Source organism: Micropterus dolomieu, linkage group LG15 (genome assembly GCF_021292245.1).
Source record: "Micropterus dolomieu isolate WLL.071019.BEF.003 ecotype Adirondacks linkage group LG15, ASM2129224v1, whole genome shotgun sequence".
Classification (NCBI taxonomy): domain Eukaryota; kingdom Metazoa; phylum Chordata; class Actinopteri; order Centrarchiformes; family Centrarchidae; genus Micropterus; species Micropterus dolomieu.
Window position 1 is genome coordinate 15,406,440 of NC_060164.1, and position 21,498 is coordinate 15,427,937.

At 40.6% G+C, this 21,498-nt stretch overlaps 4 protein-coding genes across 9 annotated transcripts in view; 1 reads left to right on the plus strand and 3 right to left on the minus strand.

Annotated features, from left to right (window-relative positions):
• The window catches only part of spock2 (SPARC (osteonectin), cwcv and kazal like domains proteoglycan 2), a 27,899-nt gene extending 23,387 nt beyond the window's left edge, over positions 1-4,512 (plus strand). For 2 of the 4 annotated variants that reach the window (XM_046071325.1, XM_046071327.1), the window contains 4 exons: positions 1,096-1,314; positions 1,854-1,916; positions 2,807-2,947; positions 3,517-4,512. In XM_046071325.1, the coding sequence (XP_045927281.1) occupies positions 1,096-1,314; positions 1,854-1,916; positions 2,807-2,947; positions 3,517-3,662 (569 nt within the window). In that variant the 3' untranslated portion in view covers positions 3,663-4,512. The remainder of the gene's footprint in view (positions 1-1,095; positions 1,315-1,853; positions 1,917-2,806; positions 2,948-3,516) is intronic. The other 2 variants (XM_046071326.1, XM_046071328.1) reach the window with 1 other exon arrangement.
• A 2,274-nt stretch (positions 4,513-6,786) lies between these two features.
• Positions 6,787-10,243, minus strand: tysnd1 (trypsin like peroxisomal matrix peptidase 1). The gene is made up of 4 exons (XM_046071237.1): positions 8,938-10,243; positions 7,886-8,016; positions 7,557-7,742; positions 6,787-7,363 (listed from the first exon to the last, which is right to left on the minus strand). The coding sequence occupies exons 1-4, from the start codon at positions 10,056-10,058 to the stop codon at positions 7,161-7,163; spliced, it is 1,641 nt and encodes a 546-aa protein (XP_045927193.1). The 5' UTR covers positions 10,059-10,243; the 3' UTR covers positions 6,787-7,160.
• Positions 10,244-10,746: 503 nt separating this feature from the next.
• Positions 10,747-15,162, minus strand: sar1ab (secretion associated, Ras related GTPase 1Ab). Its single transcript, XM_046070654.1, has 7 exons — positions 15,081-15,162; positions 13,885-13,955; positions 13,171-13,290; positions 13,007-13,072; positions 12,818-12,921; positions 12,591-12,722; positions 10,747-11,996 (listed from the first exon to the last, which is right to left on the minus strand). The coding sequence occupies exons 2-7, from the start codon at positions 13,940-13,942 to the stop codon at positions 11,880-11,882; spliced, it is 597 nt and encodes a 198-aa protein (XP_045926610.1). The 5' UTR covers positions 13,943-13,955; positions 15,081-15,162; the 3' UTR covers positions 10,747-11,879.
• An 897-nt stretch (positions 15,163-16,059) lies between these two features.
• ppa1b (inorganic pyrophosphatase 1b) overlaps positions 16,060-21,498 on the minus strand; it is a 6,603-nt gene continuing 1,164 nt past the window's right edge. Inside the window, exons 1-11 of one of the 3 annotated variants that reach the window (XM_046070500.1) lie at positions 21,231-21,396; positions 20,039-20,103; positions 19,576-19,629; positions 19,157-19,276; positions 18,941-19,027; positions 18,649-18,775; positions 17,203-17,330; positions 16,872-16,957; positions 16,672-16,747; positions 16,521-16,560; positions 16,060-16,418 (exon numbers count right to left, since the gene is read on the minus strand). In XM_046070500.1, coding sequence (XP_045926456.1) covers positions 16,390-16,418; positions 16,521-16,560; positions 16,672-16,747; positions 16,872-16,957; positions 17,203-17,330; positions 18,649-18,775; positions 18,941-19,027; positions 19,157-19,276; positions 19,576-19,629; positions 20,039-20,103; positions 21,231-21,291 — 873 coding nt within the window. In that variant the 5' untranslated portion in view covers positions 21,292-21,396 and the 3' untranslated portion in view covers positions 16,060-16,389. Of the gene's footprint in view, positions 16,422-16,520; positions 16,561-16,671; positions 16,748-16,871; positions 16,958-17,202; positions 17,331-18,648; positions 18,776-18,940; positions 19,028-19,156; positions 19,277-19,575; positions 19,630-20,038; positions 20,104-21,230; positions 21,397-21,498 lie in introns of those variants that run through there. The other 2 variants (XM_046070498.1, XM_046070499.1) reach the window with 2 other exon arrangements.

Below are 21,498 nucleotides of genomic sequence, written 5' to 3' on the forward strand. Positions count from 1 at the left end.
TAATAAATAAATATGTTTAATGTGAATCCACTGGTAACCACTGAAATGCAAGGCTTTCCATCTCTATTTTATTCTGTATCTCTGTCTCTCTCTCACACACACACACACACACACACACACACACACACACACACACACACACACACACACACACACACACACACACACACACACACAATCATCATAAGAACATGAATATATTATTCTAACTCTCCATGTGGCCTCCACAGAGAGCTGTACCGGACAGGATCTGTCTGATCTTGGGGAGCGTCTGAGGGACTGGTTCCAGCTACTGCAGACCAATGCCAAGCAGAACAACAAAAGCAAGCCTGGTGCCAGAACCACTGCAGCCAGCACCACATCAGGTTACTATTTAATGAATCCAGACTGCATGAAGAGGGAGTTACAATATTTGTGGTATAGTATGCTATAAAAATGTCTAAACAAATTGTTAAGTCCTTTATTGTATCTCAGTATAGGCAATGGATGTTATTGTCCAGGAGCTACTACTGACATAAAAGTTGACAACAGTTCTTGACAATTTTATACTACACTCTGATTGTGTAATGTCACAAAAAACTCATTGTTTCCTCCGACTTAAATAAACTGGCTATTTACCGGCTGAAGACACAGCAGCCATGTGCAGCAGTAATTCTGCTGGTGCTGCTTCCGCCTTCATGTTTTCTCTCACTGGAAAGCTTTTGCGACCAATTTCTGGATATCAAACCTGTTTGAAAACAATTACAGGGCTGGAAACTCTTGACACTCTTGGGTGGATGGACTAAGATAAAACATTGCATCACATAAAGGAGCACGCTGCACTTCAAAGCAACAGGAAGTGAGCCTCAGGATCTGGTCGGCCACAAGTCTGAGTCATGTCTGCAGTGGGAAATTCTTATAATAGGATGATAAGTTCTAATGCCGTTTTCATAGAAGAAACCTTTTTTTTTTTTTTAGTTGAATACAGTAACGTAAATTAAGAAAATAGGAGAAAAAGGAGATATTTCTGAGCACACTGGCATGGTTTCATTTTCCATTTGTGCAGCTGTCCCCTGATAAAAATGAATGTTTGTTTGTCTGGCTTTGTGTTTGCAGTGCTGGACAGGAGCCTGGTGGCCAGCTGTAAGGACTCCATAGGCTGGATGTTTTCCAAGCTGGACACCAATAGCGACCTGTACCTGGACCAGGCTGAGCTGGCTGCCATCAACCTGGACAAGTACGAGGTCTGCATCCGGCCCTTCTTCAACTCCTGTGACTCCTACAGGGACGGCAAGGTTTCCACTGCCGAGTGGTGCCTCTGTTTCTGGAGAGAGAGTGAGTATTCTGGAGAGGATGTGATGTTTGTGGGCTATGTGTGCGTGTGTCCACCGGCATACACACATTCATGTGCCTGTGTGCTGACATATTCCCCTTGGCGCATGCATTCAAACTAAAAGGCGCTCAGCTGCCCTCAGGTATAGCCACTTCTTGTGTCATGTGCTGGTCCTTCACTATTTGTCTTCCTATTCATCCTCCTGTTCCCCTATGGGGTGAAACAGTCACCTCAAGGAGCTAAAAACATTCCTGCTGCTTGTTGACAGCCTGGTTCTCCCACAGCTCTCAGAGAGTGCGCCTGTCAGCTAACCAGCCAAGCAGAAACTAGGTCTAAGGCTCATACAGTTCTTCGTTTTGGGAAAGAAATACATGGGGAATTATTTAAAAATTTGCAGGAGGTTTTTAGAAAACATTGATTACACTCACAAGAGAATTGACTCTTACTGTTGATGGTCATCTGTTCTATGTCTAAACGTACCCAGTGTGCCTTGTTCCTTTATTTTCTCAGGTAAAACTGATTTTCTTTCTGTTCTCCTAAGAGCCACCCTGCCTCGCTGAACTCGAGAGGATCCAAGTACTAGACGGCGGCAAGAGAAAACTTGGTAGGTATCAAAACAATTGGATCTGTCTTTCCTGGGCGAGAGGTTTCGTCGAGCAGATGACAAGCAGGAGGCGGGGATTAGTCCATGATCAGTCTTGTGGATTAGAACTTGATCCTGACAGACGGCATAGGGAAGCAGCCATCAGTGTGTCTTACATGTACATGCGAGTGGGTGAATGTGTATGTGTGTGTATTTGGACACGTGTGTCTACGCACTGCAGATTTTGGCTGTCTGACTCGGCTCTGAGTCAGGACTCTCCAAGGACACAGAGTGGCGAGCAGGGGGCAGCCTGCCAGCCTGACGCTCAGATGTTCCCTTGAAAGACTGGACAGACAGTTCTGTTTTTCCCCGTCTCATTTGCATCACAGTTAATTTTTTTTTCTTTATTTACATCATTGTGAAAGTAGCCTCTCAAATATTTTACGTCATGACAAATCATTCCATCTCCAAAAACAGCCTACAATGTTAAGTTTTGCCTCAGTGATAGATGCCTCTACAGTATTTTGTGCCCTTTACCTGGCTTGTACTCTTATGTGTAAATGCAGAGTGTATTTAATATTCATGTAACAGATCAGAAATGTAAAACTTTCCAGTCGTGTGTCCTCTCATCCCCTGATGATTAGCTAGCCACCCTCAACACACACCCCTACACCACCCCAATATGCTGCAGTACGCTGACCTAATACCTATTCACCCCTGTCTTGCTCCTTGAGCATATTTGTATTCATTCAATACGGGATGGGCTGCAACATATGCTGCATGCATTACATTCTCACTTGGCTCGGTGCCATGTGTGATGAAGGCATGATTCATGGGGGTTTGGAGAGGTTACGCAGTATGTAAGGTAAGGTTGCTTTTCTATACCTGATTTATTTGTGTTTCTGCGCCAGGTCGATTCATCCCTAGCTGCGATGAGGACGGCTACTACAGGAAGCAGCAGTGTGACAAGGGAGAGTGCTGGTGTGCTGACCAAAACGGAGGAGAAGTAGCTGGATCTAGGATTCGTGGCAAGCCAGATTGCGGTGAGTCCTGTAGGTTTCAGCTTTACATTTTTATGAATAGAATTTAAACTTAAAAGCTGAATCTAGAGCGGGGGGTGGGGGGGACTCAAAATTTCTGCTGCGGAGTTGCCCACTTCTTCACAGCACCCCCCACATGCATTCTGCACAAGCGTTCCTTTATGTTAAAGGACTGAGGCCCACTGCAACATAACTTACTGCAGGGACCAGCGCCACATTCATGTGTCCGGAGTCATTTGCATTCTAAAGCTCTGCTTGTCACTGTGAGAAAAGTCTTTCAAGATAAATGAGGGCTGGTTGGACTGAACCTATGCCTGATAAGACTGGGTCCCCTGGCAAGGTTTAGAAATAGCTATTAAAATGCAGACAAAGTCAAACGCATACCCCTTTTTTTTGCCAATGCAATGTTAAATTGATTTCAGCATTTCTCATTGGTATAGAAAGGACTCCATCAAATTTGAGAGGAAGACATGCTGAACAGAATTCACTACAATATATACAACACACAGTGGCCACAGTGGATAACTCAGTCTCCCTGCATTCCCTCTTGCCCCACATGTCTTCTCTCTGTCTCTCTACAGATGATGAAATGACATATTCAGGTGATTTTGGCAGTGGCGTTGGATGGGAAGATGAGGAAGAGAAAGAAGCCGAGGAGACTGCAGAGGAGGCTGAAGAGGAAGAGGGAGAGGTTGGAGAGGTGGATGATGGGGGTTATATCTGGTAAAGGGCCAGCATTGTAGTCCAACCTCAATACAGGAGCATCTTGATGGACCCAAACACGCACACACAAACACACACACACACACACACAGATCCCGCAAAGAGATGGACGTGGTAAAGCTCTCAAACTCAGAACAACACTGGTTTATGAAGATGTGAGGGAGATGGTTGCACGGGTTGGGAGAGGGAAGATACATATGTTATGGGAGTATTTATTGTTACAGGATGTTCTTAACATAGGCGGGGGATGGGGAAAATCACTATTAAGAAATTATGGGTCTGGAGTCGAGAATTTTGTCCCCCATACTTGTGAATCTTTGTTGTCTTCTGTTGTATGTCCTTTGAACCATCCTTGAGCAGTTTTAGCTGATGCATAATGGAGACTTTAAGCAGTTGCAGGTGCTTGTCATGTGCTTGCATACAAAACGGAAAAGACTGGGTGCATTTCAGTATTCTAAATTGGCCTCCTTCATCTTTTTTCCCTGCAGATTAACATTTAGATAACCCGTTTTGGTTTTAGGCAGAAATTAGGCCATAAACAGAGTAAGCCACATTAGAGTATTGAAAAGCACCCTTTGACTTTACCGTTTCTATGTCATACGCTTCAGCTCATATGTGGCAGTAGTGCTCTGTCTCATTCATGACTTATAAAAAAAAAAAAAAGTTTCTCACGCATCACTCTTTAGCTTGTATATAATGTGTGTATCAGAAGACAAATTGTCACCTATTAATCCCGTTATCAATGCCTTGAAAGACAAGTGTACATCGTATTATAATGTGGAACAATTATTGTGTTTAATAAAAAAAATCAAATTAAATAAACTGGTCTTTGTGGCCCAGCTGGTCACCCTACATCTGTGCTTTTGTTCTATCTTCATTCCTTGTTGTGCAGCTTATAGGTAGATATGTGCAATATACATATTTTTTTCACTAAGTGTTGACCATTCTCAGTACACTAAATCATTACAAGAGAAACAAAGGTCTACAGAGTACACCCACTAGAGCTAGGCCGGGTTTTTGAGGCAAATATTGACATCTATATTTGAGTTTAGACAAGACTAGGAGTCTACAGTCATGCTAGCATCTCTATGAGGCTGACAATTAAAGTACGGCTGTGCTTTGAGCTAAATGCAAACATACTCACAGTGACAATCAGCTACCTACCTATCTTGACAATTCAGACAATGCTGATGTTTAGCAGGTCAACCATGTTGACCATCTTGGTCTAGCCTGGTGGTTCTCAAACCTTTTCTGTCATCTCATCCGCAGCCGTCGCCATTCTGTGTACAAACTTTACTATCCTGGCCCACTAGTAACAGCAAATTTTCACTCATCCACCAGTTTAGTTGTCTGGCGTGACGGTTATAAATCATTAATTGGGGGAGCAACAAAGGAGCCATGTTGAATTTGATTGAAAGAAATTAAATTATTCAGGTAAGCACGACTAAATCAGCTCTCCTGTTTTTTTATTTCCCTACATAAATCATGTTCATTCAACTTAGTTGCACTCCATGTTTTTCCCCCATTATCCACACCCCTCCTGCGGTGGCTCTGTGCCCCACCAGGGAGGCCTGCCCCCCACTTTGAGAACCACTGGTTTAGCCTATTAGCATACTAGTATTTGTTAATTACCACTAAACACAAACTCAGCTGAGGTTGATGGTAATGTCATTAATTTGTTCAGGTATTTGGTCATAAACCAGGTTTCCTCAGTGGTCTCTGGTGAACAAACTACGTAGGCACTGTTGGTGATCTGCTGTGTTGTTTCTTGTTATAGATTGACCTACATGTATACCTCAATATATGTCCTTGATAAGCCAAAATTATCAGATAACAGACAAGCTGAAATATTGATCAGACTCTAATTACCACATCTTTCCATCACCACCACACCACTGTCCCTGAGCAAACATGTTAAGCAATTGCCTCAAGCAATTTCTATAATTCATAATACACGAATGACAAGTAGGACAGTTTTGTCCATAGAAATAAAATGTATTTCCTTCTTTATACCTGTGGTTTCCTCATTTAACAGGTTTTACATGTAAAATCTAACAGTTTGGTGATGTGATGGATTTTCAGGTGACTTTAATTTGGTAATAAACAAATACTTATCATTTTAAAGCATCAGTTTAAGAAAAGCTTTCAAATTCTATTCATGAAACTTCAACATTAAGGACAAACATTATAATACATGTTATGATGAACATTTTTGTGGCCCATCTTAAAACTGCCATTTCAAATACATAAACCTCGTCTCTGAGTGACTTATCCCCTAAGGAACAGATGAACAGATCTTATTGTCAGCTCACTTCTACTCTTGCCTTACCTCATTCTGCAGTGGAGTGTAGCTTATAGCTATTGGAAAGCAGCAGAAATGAGATACAGACTCAGGTCTGCATATCAGCACTTCTAACAGCACAATGCCTACAGAAAACTCTCTCCCCAGCCTCCTCGGGACATTGCTCCAGCCTCTTCACAGTGAGCTGTTCAGTCTGGGAACAGTGAAATAGAAACCTTACAGATTGTTACATTGTATGAACATTATGGGGAGCTCAGGCCAAGAAAGCTTGCCTTAACATTGTAGAAACTGACAGTAACCAAGCCTCTGAAATGTCAATTCTCAGTGTCAAGTTTCAGTGATAATGGAAATCAGTACCAGTAATGTCCCAGTGGGTGAAACCTTAAATGTGTTAGCTGTGAGTGGGTATGCCTGCCAACAGATGTCTGAATACCTGATACCGACAGCAAGTCTTCTGGCTACCCAAAGGGACCAATCATTTTCAGCAACCTGTCAGCCTATTATGCTGAATATCCTCCTGCTTGGTGAAAACAAGCCATATATAACAGAACCAGGTGTAAAACCTAGCACATGATTCCAAGAAAAGTAGACTCTTTTTTTCTTGATGATGCAACTGTAAAATAAGTTAAGTTAATAAGTTTAGATGGTTTAGATGTTAAATATGAAACCTCACATACTTTTTTCTGCCATAATTTCATCTGATGCTTTATGGCTTTACATAGGGACAAATATGATTAATACTAACTTCAGCCTTCTAGTTCCATTTATGTTCCTCATTATGCGTGATGATTGTGTTCAGAAATAAACCATAGCATACACTGACATGTCACCAGAATAAACTATTTTATTAATTTAATTACCTCACTGTACATTACAGTACAATAAAACAATCTCAACAGATATTAAAGTAAATTTAACTCAGCTGTTAACATGGTCTTTTATAAATATTTCACATTGTTTACTGCATGACTCTGGGTATCAACATTAAGAATGAATGATTCTTGTTTTGTTTGCATTCCCTCATATCTGTGACTTTGTGCCTGTCTCTGTGGTATTGCAGTATTAAACTATATTTGAAAATACCAGTTTTGTAAAAAGAAACAAAATCACACATTTCAATTTGATTATCTATAAATTAAAATGATCTAAAATAAAACCATCCAACCATTTTCTATACCATATCTCAAGGTGCAGGGGTCCTTACAGTTTGCTTTGAGCACCTTGTAGCCTCCACACCCTTATGACTTCTTCTTCTGTGGTGTCCAACACCCTGAACACATCAACGTCCTTTGTCTGGTGAAAGTGCTGCAGCAATCTCTGGAAAATAGTCACTGGGATGCAAAAGTTGAGGTGCGGGTAAGTCACCTTGGCAGCCAAGTCCCTTGTGTTGCTGGACACGATACCTGCAAAACAGCAAATTATTGTTATGCGGTCTTAAAATTGCAAATACAGCACAGCAGAAAAAGCAACCTGATGTGTATAGCTGCCTTTCCTCTACACATGTGGTGTCTTGTTAGAGCGATGTTTTCTGTGGTCATCATGTGCCCCCCACTGATCAAACTGAGTACATGGTTTTGTAGTTGCAGGGTTTCTTACCCAGCAGCTCTCCCGAGTGTTTCTGCACCACAGCACCCCCGCTGCTCCCTGCTTGTACTGCACAGGTGGTCTGAAGCATGACAGGCTGGTCATTCAAGCAAATGGCTTTAGAGAGGACACCACAGGTCAGGGACGGACCACAGCGCAGACCCAACCCCCCATACCCCACCACAACTACAGAATCACCTGTAGGCAGAGAAATCAAGCGGTTTTATAACAGTTTCATTAGTGTAAAGAAACACATCTCAGAGATCTCCTCTGGCAAATGCAAGATGTTACTCTAAAAAAAACAATCCTATTGTTTCCACTAAACAAGACTGAAATCAAACCTGGATTGAAACTCTGAGCCATTCGGGGGACCACAGCCTCGGTAGTGGAGTCACTCAGCTGCACCAAAGCCAAATCATAGGGTGAAGATGCTTTAGTGGAAAACAGCACATCACCCACAATATCATGGACTCTGTGAAACGGACATCGCCAAAACATACAGCAAACATTACATATTCTGTACTGTTTGTGCCACGTCAGCACACACTGATCAGAAACATCACAGCTCGCTTAAAGGCCCTGGACCCATGTAGACTTTTTAAAATTATTCCAGCTAATTAAACCACACATTTTGGGATGACACTTTCTGATGTGACCGGTCCTTGGTCCTAACAGGTGCAACAAAACTTACAGGAGATCGAAGGGGATGTCAATCAAGCACAGAACACACACACATAACAAGGTCAAATCAGGCAAAATCAGTTAAATTAAGGGTGTGACTGTAAAGAAGTTAGAGGAACAGCTAACCCAAAAACATAATAAAACAGGTCATCCAATCACCTGGACTACCAGTTTCACTATGTTTTACCAAGGTCCGGAGCTGTCATCTCACACAAATACACTTTCCTCAGTGACCTTCGGTTGGTAGTGCCTCCTTGGAAACATACAGTAATGAAACATGTTACTCATGACAAGCCACCAGCCTTGTGATAAAATGTTTCATTGAGCACTACTGTCCACCTTAATACACCCGCAAACTATCTAATGCGAATCATGGCGTCTGTGGATTTTTGTGACTTTGGAAAGCAGTAAATGGCAAATGACATGTCGTAGTGGGAAAAACACAGGTGTAACTAATAACAATAATGACAGCTGTATTCCATTCAGGTGTCCAGGGGTCCAGTTTTCAAGTTCACAGGGACACTGAAATCTAACAAAGCCATTGTTAATGTTTTTAGTTCCACCTGTGCTTTTCCTGCTATAAACATTAAAACGATTTGGCGTGAAGAGTCTATTAAACATGTTTTAATGTGTTTTTGGATGATTTTTTTCATTAAATCCCTGTCAAAGAGAGTACTTGACAGCCCACACAAGACAATCAATGTGCTGTCACCTGTCCCTGTGATGGAACTTCAGGGTGACTGTCGACTTCCCGTTGACAACGTGCCGGCAGGTCACAACCAGCTGAGAGGTGACAACAACCCCTGAGCCCCAGAACTGTCCACTGTCCACAAGGCACACAGTGGGGTATTTAACAGCGTTTGACTCGTGGGCTGCGGTGGACATGTAGAGGCCTGCCTCTCCCGGATGGAGCCAAACATCTCGGAGTGGATCTTGAAAGCTCACGCAGTGGATGATGTTCCTGAAGATCAAGTGAACGGAGCAGACTAGAGTGAGGCCTATCCACTCATTCGCCTTCCAACCAAATGGAGACACGATCAGTCCAGTGAGACACACACTGTCTGCGCCTTTCACCACAAACAAACCTCCCCCCTCTGTGCCGGGCAAGCACCGGGCATCTGTGAGGATGACAGCGTTGTCCTCCCCAGCGAGGTTACTGATGATACCTCTGCTGAGGGTGCTGATGAAGAGATCTAAGCAGAGGGAGCCGAAAGGTGAGCCACATGCAACAACAGGGCAGCCTTTTTGGAGAGATGAGCTGCTCTGCCAGAGTATAGTCCCTAAATTTGGACTGCCCTTTACCGGCACACATTCTGCCTTGAGTACAGCGAACCAGCTAAGGATCTGGGTATCTCTGATCAGCTCCTCATCTTCTTCATCATCATGGAAACGCCACTGGTCATCCTCCTGGAAAACTGCTTGGAAAGCCTGTTTGAACTCCAGGCAGTTCACCAGCATCAGCAACTCGGCTGCAACTTCCCTTTGCCATGTTGTTTTACTTCTGGTGGGTGAGAATGCTTCTCCCCGTGCGGGCTGGTCGGTGTCCAAATCTCGCTCAGTAGAAAAGCTGACGCGGATTTTCAGTTTTTCACCGAAGCTGCGGGGTGACAGGAACCTGTGGTCTGTGGAGAGGGGCTCTTTGTCGGTAATAAAACGGGAAAACGGGACGCCGGTGCATATAACTGTTCCAGTCTGAGAATGGACGATAACTCCGCTGCAGCTCAGGGGTTTCTTTGCTGAAAAAGCCTCTGACACTTTGACTACACAACAACAGCCCTCGACCTCCTTTACCTCCATGCCGTTAGCAATGCAGCCCTTTGCCCATATGTCCATAAAAGAGTTTAGCAACTTGAAGACACTGGAAACCCGTTGAAAAGCAGCACATTAAAATCAGCTACAGGCAAGTTGGTAGACAATAAAATAACCCCCCATACTGGGCAGGTAGAGCAGACTGACGAAACTAATTTGACAAATCTTCACATTCGCGTTTAGTAACGTAATTCTGTTTTCTTGCTTCCTGGTTGAGCCTCATTGGACCACGAGAAAAATAACATATGTACCGATTTATGTGATTGGTCAGAATACAAACAAGGACACATCCGAGCCAATAGGAAACAAGGAGGGGGACTTTTGCTGTGCGGCTTTACAGACTTCATACGGGGCTTTTTTTGTTTTTTGTTAGCAACTCATTTTTTGTAATGGTTATTCTATGGACATGTATGAATGTTACATTATAATGCAAAATAAATAATACATAACTTTTTGTTTGAAAAAGGTTTTTAACTGGGTTAAATGTTTAAGAAAGTATTTTCAGTATCAGCTTAGTAGCCTACATTTTAAGCATTTTATTACATTTGGAATAACACATTATCATTCTAAAACTTATATGACCTTATCTATTGATAATAATGATATTTTATTGTAGTAATAACAGTATAATAGTATGGTTTAATAAAATTTACAATTGGTTGTATCAAACCTTTGTCCATTTAAAGTGAAATAATGAGTCAGACAAGAAAGATTTAAAGGATTGTCAAACATTTATTATGCTCAAACTTCACACGTGTTTAATAACAATATGACCTACCTTTGTCACAGATACATTACTTCAGAGCTCTCTATGTAACATAAGGCAAGCCACATTTTATTGCAAAATATAAATAACAGGTTATATACAAAATAATGTATAGTATTGCACTAGGAGGTAATTCCATGCCTATCTTTTACATACCCTATTTTTAAGCACCACCCAAGCACTCTCATAGTATCACTGCATGTTGTGAGCAGCCACTAATCACAAAGTACTCAAGTAATTTCACAGCAATTAACCATCAAGAAAAAAACAGGTAGTTTGGCATCCTCACTCTGGACCAGTTTGTTACATCACCTGGCTGTGCTTATGCAGTTCACATAATGCTGAAATTATTAAACAATGTTCTGCCATATTAAATAAAGCCACTCACAGCAAAATGTCAGCTAATGCACTTGTGGTCACATTCATATGATTGGCCTGTAGTGGTAAAACCTTCAATGATAAAAAAAACAAAAACAAAAAACAAACATGCAATCTGCAGAACTGTCAGTATCCTTAGATGTTGTAAGCAACTGTATTAACACTTTTCTCATTAGCAAATATGACACCAAATCTCAAAATAAAGATATAATGTTTTATCTGTGCCAACAAAGGGGTTTCCTCAATCAAGGAAGAGTAACTCCGAGCACAAAATGTTAACTAAATTGACCTTCACTGTAAGTCTACACCAGCAGCTAAAAATAAACTCGGGTCAGAAACTGGTTCACAGCACTGACATGTTCTATATGGCAGACAGAATTCTCTACAGGCTTTACGTTAAGGTAGAAACTACACCATGAAGATTATTCTCCACACTCAGTCTGAATAATACAGACTGATGATTCATAACTTTATCTTTGACTTGCTGTGATATGATTGACATAAAGGTTTCTTTGAACACATGAAAAACATGGGGTATTTAACACAAATCACTAGTCAAAACACATTTCCTACTGGCACAAACAGAGTCCTAAATGTGGTAAATTACCTCCAATATCTCTCTAAGGCAGGTAGTTTTGTGTGGAACATATGTTCGTGTGCACAGGCAGCATGGTAAATCTGAGTTACTTAAAGAACACGAATCAGTCAATATACTGCGAGAGCCAGCGGAAACCTTCTCCATATCCTTGTCTCTTCAGCACGCTACACATGAAAACCTCCATTGGCCTCAAATTCAGCTCCTTCAGCGACACTTTGCCCTGCAAAGAAACAAAAACACGCATCCAAAAGCACAGTTGAATTCACAACCCCAAACATTTCAACATCCTTTACTATGGACACTGAACATGTACGATTAGTATCTTAAACCTGTAACTTTTCTGCATGTTGAACAACAGAGGGTGGGCTTAGTGTGATATATGTAGAGCTGTAATCTGACCTTCCAAATAGCTTACTATTCCATCCTGCTTCCTTTCACTCTCTTTTTTTGTCTCTTCCTGTTTTCTTCTTTTTGGCCAAGAAACAGCAGGTAGTTAACAAGATTTACACTAACAATGAAAAATTTGCATGAGACATGTGATGTGCCAAATGCTACTCAACAGCATATTGCCCCCTACTGCCACTGTATTTAAGAGCCATGCTGTTCTAAGCACAGTTGTGCAGTTGCCCTTGGGAAGTCTGATTTGTATTAAAATGTCAAGCAACCCAAAGTCAAACTCAAAGCATTAGTGGATGCAATAACACTTTCCTTCTGTACTGAAAGGTAGGTAGGTCTGGCCTAATAGTGTACAAATAATTAAAAATGATAATCTTTAACTTCTAAATACATCCTTTTAATTCCACGTGTTCATTACCTTTCCAGTTGTTAGTCCATGAAGACCAAACATTCCTCTGAGGCCGTCCTCACTGATGGCCTCTGGGCGGTCTATCTTGTTCCCCAGAATGAGAACTGGGACATTTGAGATGGTTTCATCTGTTAACAGGGCCTGCAGACAGGAAAAGAGACTATTCTTATCAGTGAAAGCTATAACCAACTGTGTTGTGTGTCTACATATAAGTGAAATCAATATAATTAACTTACATCCAGTTCAATTTTAGCCTCTGCTAGTCGCTCATGATCAGCGCAATCCACCAGGTAGACTATACCATTTATGGCTGGGAGGTAGTTCTTCCAGATCCTTCGTGCTGTGAGAGCAACACAATTTTAATATATATGAAACACACATGTGGTAGCTGCCAGTGCACCAAACAGCATTTTCCTTATTCCCACCTTGTACGTGACCCCCGAGGTCAAACGTCGTAAAGGTCATTCCAGCTATGGTCAACTCCTCAGATGCTGAGGACAGAGGGGAAGCATTGATTTTAGATAAGTGATAATGCAAGAAACACAAGGCTGACTGCTGAACTGACAACATGTCAAACTGCCGGATGTACTTGGATGTAGCGTCGGCACGTGCTGTCCCAGCCTGTCATCTCTCAGCATGTGCAGGAGTGTTGTTTTTCCAGAATTGTCAAGTCCAAGGAACACTAGCTTGCCGGTCTTCTTGTACAACCCTGATCATAAAAAGCAAACAGATGGATTTGAATTTAATATAAACTCACTATAAACTTCTTGTACTATGTTTTCTATCTCAGGTCCTGAAGATGATGATTAGCAAGAGGAAGGGGAGTTTTGTCATATTCAGGAATGCCATTCAAGTTATAATAAATCTGTGTATCTGTTAGAGATAATACCAAAAATGACATTGAAAATCTGTACAACTCTGAGTATTTGGGCTGGAATTGGTGAAAGGAATAGTAATTCAGACTGAAAAAACTTTTTATCATTTCAAGGAAGTGCTGCTCTGATATAATAGAATAATAAATAATGATACACTTTTGCATGAAACTCTGGGAAGTTTAATTTCTGGCAATACCTTATTCATGCATACAGTGGGTATGTTTCATGAGCTACAGCCATTTTAATTTGTGTTTGTCATTTTAGGCATTTTTAGGCATTTTTAGGAATTGGTAGTCAAAAAGCACAATGCCGTTATGACGATTTGAGAATTGATGTCTTGTTATCTAAAATAGCAATTCATTTTGTATAGAAATGTTGTGGTGGTTAAGGTTGGACACTATTGTTGATAGTTATGTAGAATACTTTACCTAGTAGTTGTAAGACACTGCTGAAGCTCCTGTAGATCCAGTCAAATATAAAAGACATTTCTCTTCACTGCCTGTAATACAGAAAATATAACAAGAGCACAACAAAGTACTCAAATAAAGTATCTCTCAGTGAATAGCTTATGTTCAAATTGCTGTCAAGCCCCCTCTCCCATCATAGGCAGACATGAGTAAATGAAACACATAACAACACAGCATATATAGGCAAATAAAGACAAATAAGTTTAAAACTGAATGTACTATTGAAGGGCATGGTTGCATTACAGAATCTAGCACCGAAGCTCATTGCTAATCATTATTTCAGACCCTGGATTACTCTGCTGGTATGTGTAAGCTCTGTGTAATCACACAAGCTTTAACGTATGAAAGGAAAGGAGGGCAAACTAAGCAACAAATAGGCTTTAAATGATTTTTAGATGTTTTTTTTTTTCTGAGAGTTGTCTCACTAAGCCACACTGATCTTCCTCTGACTATTTATATGACACTTTGTGGCAAGGACACTTGATCTCAGCAGGCACCCCCTGCTTCCCTCTCTCTCACACACACACACACATACACACACATAAACACACACCTGTTCCTCTCTGTGGGACTTGATGTGCTGGTTGCAATGATTAGTGAGGCCTTCAATGACTAAGGCTTCTCGAAATTACCCAATTGTTGATTACATACAATATTTCTGCTGGTCACTGGTGAACACCAAACTCATTTTATAAAGTATAGCATTTAATTCCTAAATCTATGGATTAAATAATAGAACACAGCAGGCCATGTGTTTCGAGTTAACCCACAAAAATATCATGGCAGCAGCAGGTTTTCATGCAAATCTCAAAACGCTATTCCAAAACAAATGCACACGAATAACACTATAAAACACGACAGGCCACTAAACTCATGACTGAGCTCCTCGCAAACGATTGTTCCAGTGATTTCACGATTGCTGCCACAGTTCGGCTCATATGTACCTAGTATAACGACATCAGCTGTCATAGAGTAAACAACGATAGATTTAGTAAACAACATGAGCGCGCAGAGGTCCGGAATGACAAAATAAACTAAACCGGTAACTTTATCATGTCTGGAAAGCAGTTCAACAAACAGAATTAAACAGAACAGGAATTAAATGGGCATGTGGAAACTGGAACAAAGTAAACTTAATATATAATTTGGGGTATTACCTTGGTCTGACAAATATATGAACTGCCCGTCCGTCGGTTTATCGTCCAAGCCTGTCCCGTCCCGCGTCTGACGTGAGGCACACAAGTTTGACAGTTAACCGGAAATACGTCACTACGATTGCTAATAAAAGCGGCAGAGGTACACTAACTTTTTTTTTTTATCATCAAAAAAACAAACTATACTATAATCAGGCAGTTGTTATCTAGGGAGATTGTATGTTTCCCTCAATATTAACACATACTACAATTTCTAGTCATGAGTGAAAATGAATCGTTCAAGAAAAGTATTATTTTTCTCTACAGTATGTAACATAAGCACAGCGTATAGCCCTGCTAAACACGTCATAATGTATTTTGAATGTAAGGACCCGTTTGGTAGATTTTATGTCGATTTACCCATGTGTACTATTTCCCTTTTAAACTTCACTTTTGCTACAAACTCTTAAACACAAGAGTACCTACACAATTAAATTTAAAATTTCAATTAATGTTTTTCAGTTTTTTCTTTATCCTTCTTATTTTTTGTGTATATATCTACACTTTCACATTTTTAGTGTTTTCCACTATTGTTATGACAGAAAAAGAAAAGAAAATAAAGGAGGCTCACTGGCCTGATAGTAAATTTATGACATCAACATTTAAGCCAAAGGAATGACCTCAAGCACATCATCTTCATGTGACACAAACGTACAAAATGTATACATATTTAATTGCAAAAAAAAATGTTATGCAGGGTATTGAACATTAGTTGGGAGCGTTATAACAATATCGAGAAGTTCAGCCCACAACAGTGCTTGCAAAGATGAAGCAACTCTCACAAGTTTAATGAGTAGAGTTAGTGTGAGTCATGGCAGCAACTGAGAAAGTGCTCTGCCCCTAATTTAGAACAAATTCCAGACAAGTGTTGTGCAGTTATCTCATTTTCCAGCGCTTGTGGGAAGAAATTTTAAAATAAATAAATAAATATCACACATTGATGACCAGTTTTCCCGAGAGGCTTTATTAAAGCAGATCAGAGTCTCATACAGGGCACAAGTATCTACAAAGAAAAGCACCCGTACTTTGTTCATGATAGCACATATCCAACGAGATCATTGTTAAAGAAGTGAAAATTCATTGTTCAAGACATGAGTACTTTCTATACAGTTTCTAACCAATGTCTTTCCATCTACAGGAAAAAAAGCAAACTCAGACCCAGACCCAACCATCCATGTCCCATCCGGTCATCCCATTGGTTCCTAATGTAAAACCTTCTTCAAGTATCCTATGAGGGATGAGCCTTTCACTCTGCTCCAATTCAGCTCGTGGTTTACTTCTTCTCGTAGTAGAACCATTTATCTACTAAAAATGAAAAAACACATTCAATCTAACATCACATCAAGCTCAGCAGAAATTCAATAATCTGGACATTATTTACAGGAAAATTTTTTGCTACGCTACCTGATAAGGGGATAGGTTCTTCTTTTCCACAAGGACATGTCTAAAAAAAGAGTGTAACCTCAGTTATGAAATAATCATCATGAAGGAATGAGGCCTGGTGTTGAAATTTAAGATGTCCTCATGTTACAAAAAGGAATGAACTAAATCTTACTTCACCAACAGCAGCTTTGGCCTCATCCGCAGAGCAGCAGAAAGGGCTGTCACCGTCCGAGACACACGTGTTTTTGCTGTATTGCGTGATGAGACAGTCATTTATAGTCATAGTTTATATCAAGAAGCCATAAATGCATACACTTGTTCTAAAAGCGATTGTATTTAAGCTGTAATCAAAGCAGTAAGAACAGTGTTTACCAGTTCAGTTCACCAGCATTAGTATTTTGGGAAATGAGTGCTTTCCAGAAGTTGTGAGTGCTCTTAATTACTTTAATGGCAAAGTCCTGAAACACAAAAAAACAGTAAGTGCTTAACTGAAAGTAAGTTTTTTACAATTAACTATGACGTCCAAGCAAAAAAGTCAGGTTTTCAATGCTTTGCACAAAGTCTGACAAGGGTATAAACTGCATTTCATTGAAAGCTTACTTTGTCATGGTTGTCAAGTTAACTGTTTGAAAAAAGTGCTGAAAATGAATTTCACACCATATGTCACGTTAAAAATGATGTCTAAGCAATGGTAGGTGAAGACCTTGTCTTTGAACTCCTCGTTGAAAGCAAACCGGTTTTCTGGTTTCCCATCTGGCACTTTGTACCTCCTGAACCAGTCAACTGTGGCTTCCAGATAACCAGGTTTCAGGCGATGTACGTCACTGATGTCTAGGGACAACAAAAGTTCAGTGTGAATGATGCAATGATGACATTTCAATACTGCTTATTGGATCCTAACTTTCTGCATATTTAAGTCGCACTCCCAATTGTTGCACTTATCTGCCAGGATCTAGTAAGGGGACCTAACATCATGTCATTTGTTACGCAGTATGCCAACAATTCAAACCGTTTAGGTATGTAAAATGCATTATTGATATCTGCTTATTCACAGCAGTATCTATGGACTTTAACCTTCTCCTGAGTCATGGCACATCAGAAACAGCTGACAGAATAACTAACATTATAGTCTATAGTAAACTATGATAAGGCCTACCCCGTGGTGTAGCATAATAATGTGAGTGTAAAATGTCTCTGCAGGGAGTTGACCAAGACCCTAAGTCCTAAATACAACCCTCCCTCCAGAGATTGTCTGTCCAATCACTGGATACCAGCCTGTTACAACCAAGGGGAAAGCTTCCGGTCAGAAACCTGAGGCAACCGCAGAAGTCCCTTAAACCTGCATTCTATTGAATATCCAGCAAGGGGCCACTCTTCTGGATGCAAAAAGAAGTCCAGTTCCATTAGAAATAATGGTAAAATAACCCTGCTTTATTACCTCAGTAAACACTTTCCTAATGAGTTTATGGTGTCAATCGCCTGTTTCAAGTCTTCTTCAATACAGCATGATGTTCATTTAGTAAATTATGGTCCCATTTAGAGGAAAATAGACCATAAAGCAGAGTATGCTTCAGGGCGGGAAAATCTGTGATTGACTAGTCGTTACCAGAGTGTCTCGTACCCACCGCACCGTGTAAATTTCACCAGCACAGTTGAAAAAGCACATTAGGAGTTTGCTGTTCACTTTCCCTGGTGAGTACATTTAGTTTTAAGACTGTTGTTCGCAGACAAAATTAACACCCCAGTTAAAATGACAACGTTAACGTGAATTACAGATGCAACTAGCTAAGCAAGCTAACTAGCTCCACAAACGCCTGTTGGCTCCACTGTCTCATCCAAATATGGTCTCGTCCGGAGCCGCTGGTTGCAAAAAAAATCAACATGGCGGAGCCCTATCGGCCAAACTCGAGGCTTCAAAACAGCGGTCCACAAACCAACGTCACGATGACTACGTCCACATATACAGTCTATGGTTACAACATAGAAAAACAATAATAGAGGCTAATTTTGTTCTTGAAATATTTGTTGTTGTTTTTGCCTTCCAAAAAATATTGGAATCAAGATTCGATAAGTAGCATCAGAATCGATAAAATTAAAACAATACCCAACCATACTGATAACAGGCTCAGACAAAGAAAAACATACTTACTATTCAAGTCGTTGGCTTCGGAGTCCTCTACGTTGATTGCAATCACTTTCCAATCAGTCTCGCCCTCATCGATCATGGCCAGGATCCCGAGCACCTTCACTTTGATCACCTCCCCACGGGAACACACCTAGAGAGGGCATTTCAGTTTGCAGTTCATTCTCTGCAGTCCTCAGCAGTGTTGTCATTTTTCCATTAAATGAATGTACACAGCAAACAATTAAAACTGATGATCACTTAATGACACCGTTAAAGGTGAATATCAAGGCTGTAAAACGATCAGCCAGTGTTGTACCTTACTGCCGATTTCACAGACATCGATGGGGTCGTTGTCACCACAGCAGTCAGTGTCTCCATCTTTGTGTGCAGGATCTTCCCACGTCTGGAACGTCACAAAACAAAAGCACGCAGGCTGAATTAGGTAAAATCACTAAACATCTGCTGTTGTACATTTCCAAGGATTGGTCTCACACCAGAAGAGTTTGGAAATCTTTCCAACAAAAAAACTAACCTGGGGAATGGCTCCGTAGTTCCATATGTAGCCCTTATGTGGGAAAACATTGGCAACATATCGCAACTTGCCCTTCTTCACATCTTGCTTTATTGGGTTTAAGAGGTCTTTTGTAGCGATCTGAAAATAAATTGTATTGCTGTTACTTTTAAAAGACGTCATTCGTGCTAAAAAATATAATATAATTCAAAATGTCATCTTAAATATTTACATTATTTACAATATACATAAGCTTGTCATTATTTATATTTAAATAATGACAAAGGTAACTCTAAATATGGGTCAGGAGATATTATATGAGCCATGGGTTCATGAAAACCTGTTGGATGAACTGACAAATAAATTGTAGTCAAGCTGAAACCAAAGTTGCTAAACTCTGATTCAAGCGTTGACAGCGGAAGATTCTTTGAGCCTCGTACCTCCATCTTTGCATTTGTCCATCTCGGTACTTCCACAACCATGTGAAAGATGTTCTAAAAGAGACAAGAATCTGTCAGAATTATCTTTAAATATATTCTGAAACAGTAATCGACACAACTGTAGATGGCACAATTGGAACACACATAATGCACTACATTCTGGCTTTCACTATTGCTTTGGTTCCGCAAACAGAAAGTTGTATCAGAAAAGATAATAGATAAAACACTGCAGTCACCAGAGATATTGACACTGCACTGAGAAAATAAAGACTAAAGGCCATTGCCTTCGCAAATAGACTATGCCATTGCTATTCTGTAGAGCACAGCTTTAAACAGATGTCTGTAATTGATATACGTAGTTAACTACAAAACTATACATTCACAGCAGCCCTGCAGTTGGCATTTAAACAGTTGTCTGATTTAAAGGATACACACATATTTAACGGGGCACGGTTGACCTTACCTGACCCTCATCAGCGAATATTGGTATGTCATGGAATGGTGAGATGTACTTTCCTTCAGTATTTTCTGTAACACAGTCAGATTTAACAATGTATGAATAACGCAGACAGATACAAGCTGCTGTTTAATCGGTCTTATGTCAACATCTGAGTGTCCTACATCATGTCCAGTGGACTGCCAACAGAGTGAACAGGTTTTCCTGTACTGCTTACTTACACTTCTGGCTGAAGGTGCGACAATAAGTTGGCTTTGTGATCTTTGACAAAAAAAAGATTACTGTTGATGCATTTTTGTCTGCACAGCAAGAATGATGAGAAACAATATATTTCTCATGGCCTCTGGCCATTTATGGTTCTATGTCCAATTTAGGACAGCACACAAGCTACCTGAATCACTTATCAACTTCTCCTAGCCACACAGGCCACTGCTTACAGTTACTTCTACCTAGTAGAGCACACATGCTTACTTTACACATATACTATTTATTGTGTAATGACCCTGGTTTGTAGACCACCAAAAGTCTTCATTTTGGTAACTTTACTGTATGTTGATCACATCTATTGTCAAATCAAATAGTGATGATTTAGACTAGTGACTTGAAATCTGAGACAAAAACTGAACCTAAGAACAAAAAAGGAAATTATAAAAATGTTAAATGAGGATTATCTATAATCAGTCTGTGCAGTTTGTCCAACAGATTAATGGTCATGTCCGATCAATGGGTTTATTAAGGTGTAACAATCGGAGAGGGCGTTGTCCCACTGACTCCAAGCTTATGATTTTATGCTGGATGACGTGTTTGAGCACCTTGCGAGATTTCCCGAAAATAAACAATTTCCTTTTACAAAGTTCGGGCAAGAATAATTGTGTAAGGTCAACGGTTAGACATAACAGAAACCAAATCATGTTGCTTGGGACCGGTGTTGAGCTGTAAAACCGGCATAACGTTAACTGCATGACGCAAGTTTTAACCACCTCGATCCGAGCCATTATGACTACCCGAACAAGTGCAGACGTGCTTGTTCATTTCCAGTGCAAGAACAAATGTCAACACTATTACTAATATGAAGAAACAAACTATCAACAATAAATGAGGAGTGACACGTGGGAAGTCGCGGCTGGCCTGTGTGGGTTTGTGGATAGATTGTGGATAAATAATGACAAAACTGTTACGCTGCTCGGTTTCTACTTACTGAAGAACAAGCGGTAGCTCAGGGAGTTCGGGTTCCCCCTCTCCTCTACTGTGAAGCTCATGTTCACGTGCAGGTTTGTGTTGCCGATTGGTTCTTGGATGGAGGATGGCGGCGGAAGGAGCCGTCTTCGGTGAGTCGTGGGTCGTATAGAGCCATGGCACGGCGCATGCGCCCTTTCAGACTGATGCCTTTAAAGGGCTATCGGAAATATGACAGGACATCACAAACATGACGGCTTGCAAATGTTGTATTGTGTATGAAAAGACAA

Excerpts from the sequence above, each read along its gene's own strand:
- tysnd1 (XM_046071237.1), bottom strand. The coding sequence starts at position 10,058 with ATGGACATATGGGCAAAGGGCTGCATTGCTAACGGCATGGAGGTAAAG. Across the intron at positions 8,017-8,937 it reads AAGTTCCATCACAGGGACAG|AGTCCATGATATTGTGGGTG; the intron begins GTGACAGCACAT and ends TCCGTTTCACAG. Across the intron at positions 7,743-7,885 it reads GGCTCAGAGTTTCAATCCAG|GTGATTCTGTAGTTGTGGTG; the intron begins GTTTGATTTCAG and ends CTCTGCCTACAG.
- sar1ab (XM_046070654.1), bottom strand. The coding sequence starts at position 13,942 with ATGTCTTTTATATTTGACTGGATCTACAGGAGCTTCAGCAGTGTCTTA. Across the intron at positions 13,291-13,884 it reads CAGTGTCTTACAACTACTAG|GGTTGTACAAGAAGACCGGC; the intron begins GTAAAGTATTCT and ends TTTTATGATCAG. Across the intron at positions 12,922-13,006 it reads CCTCGGGGGTCACGTACAAG|CACGAAGGATCTGGAAGAAC; the intron begins GTGGGAATAAGG and ends TTGCTCTCACAG.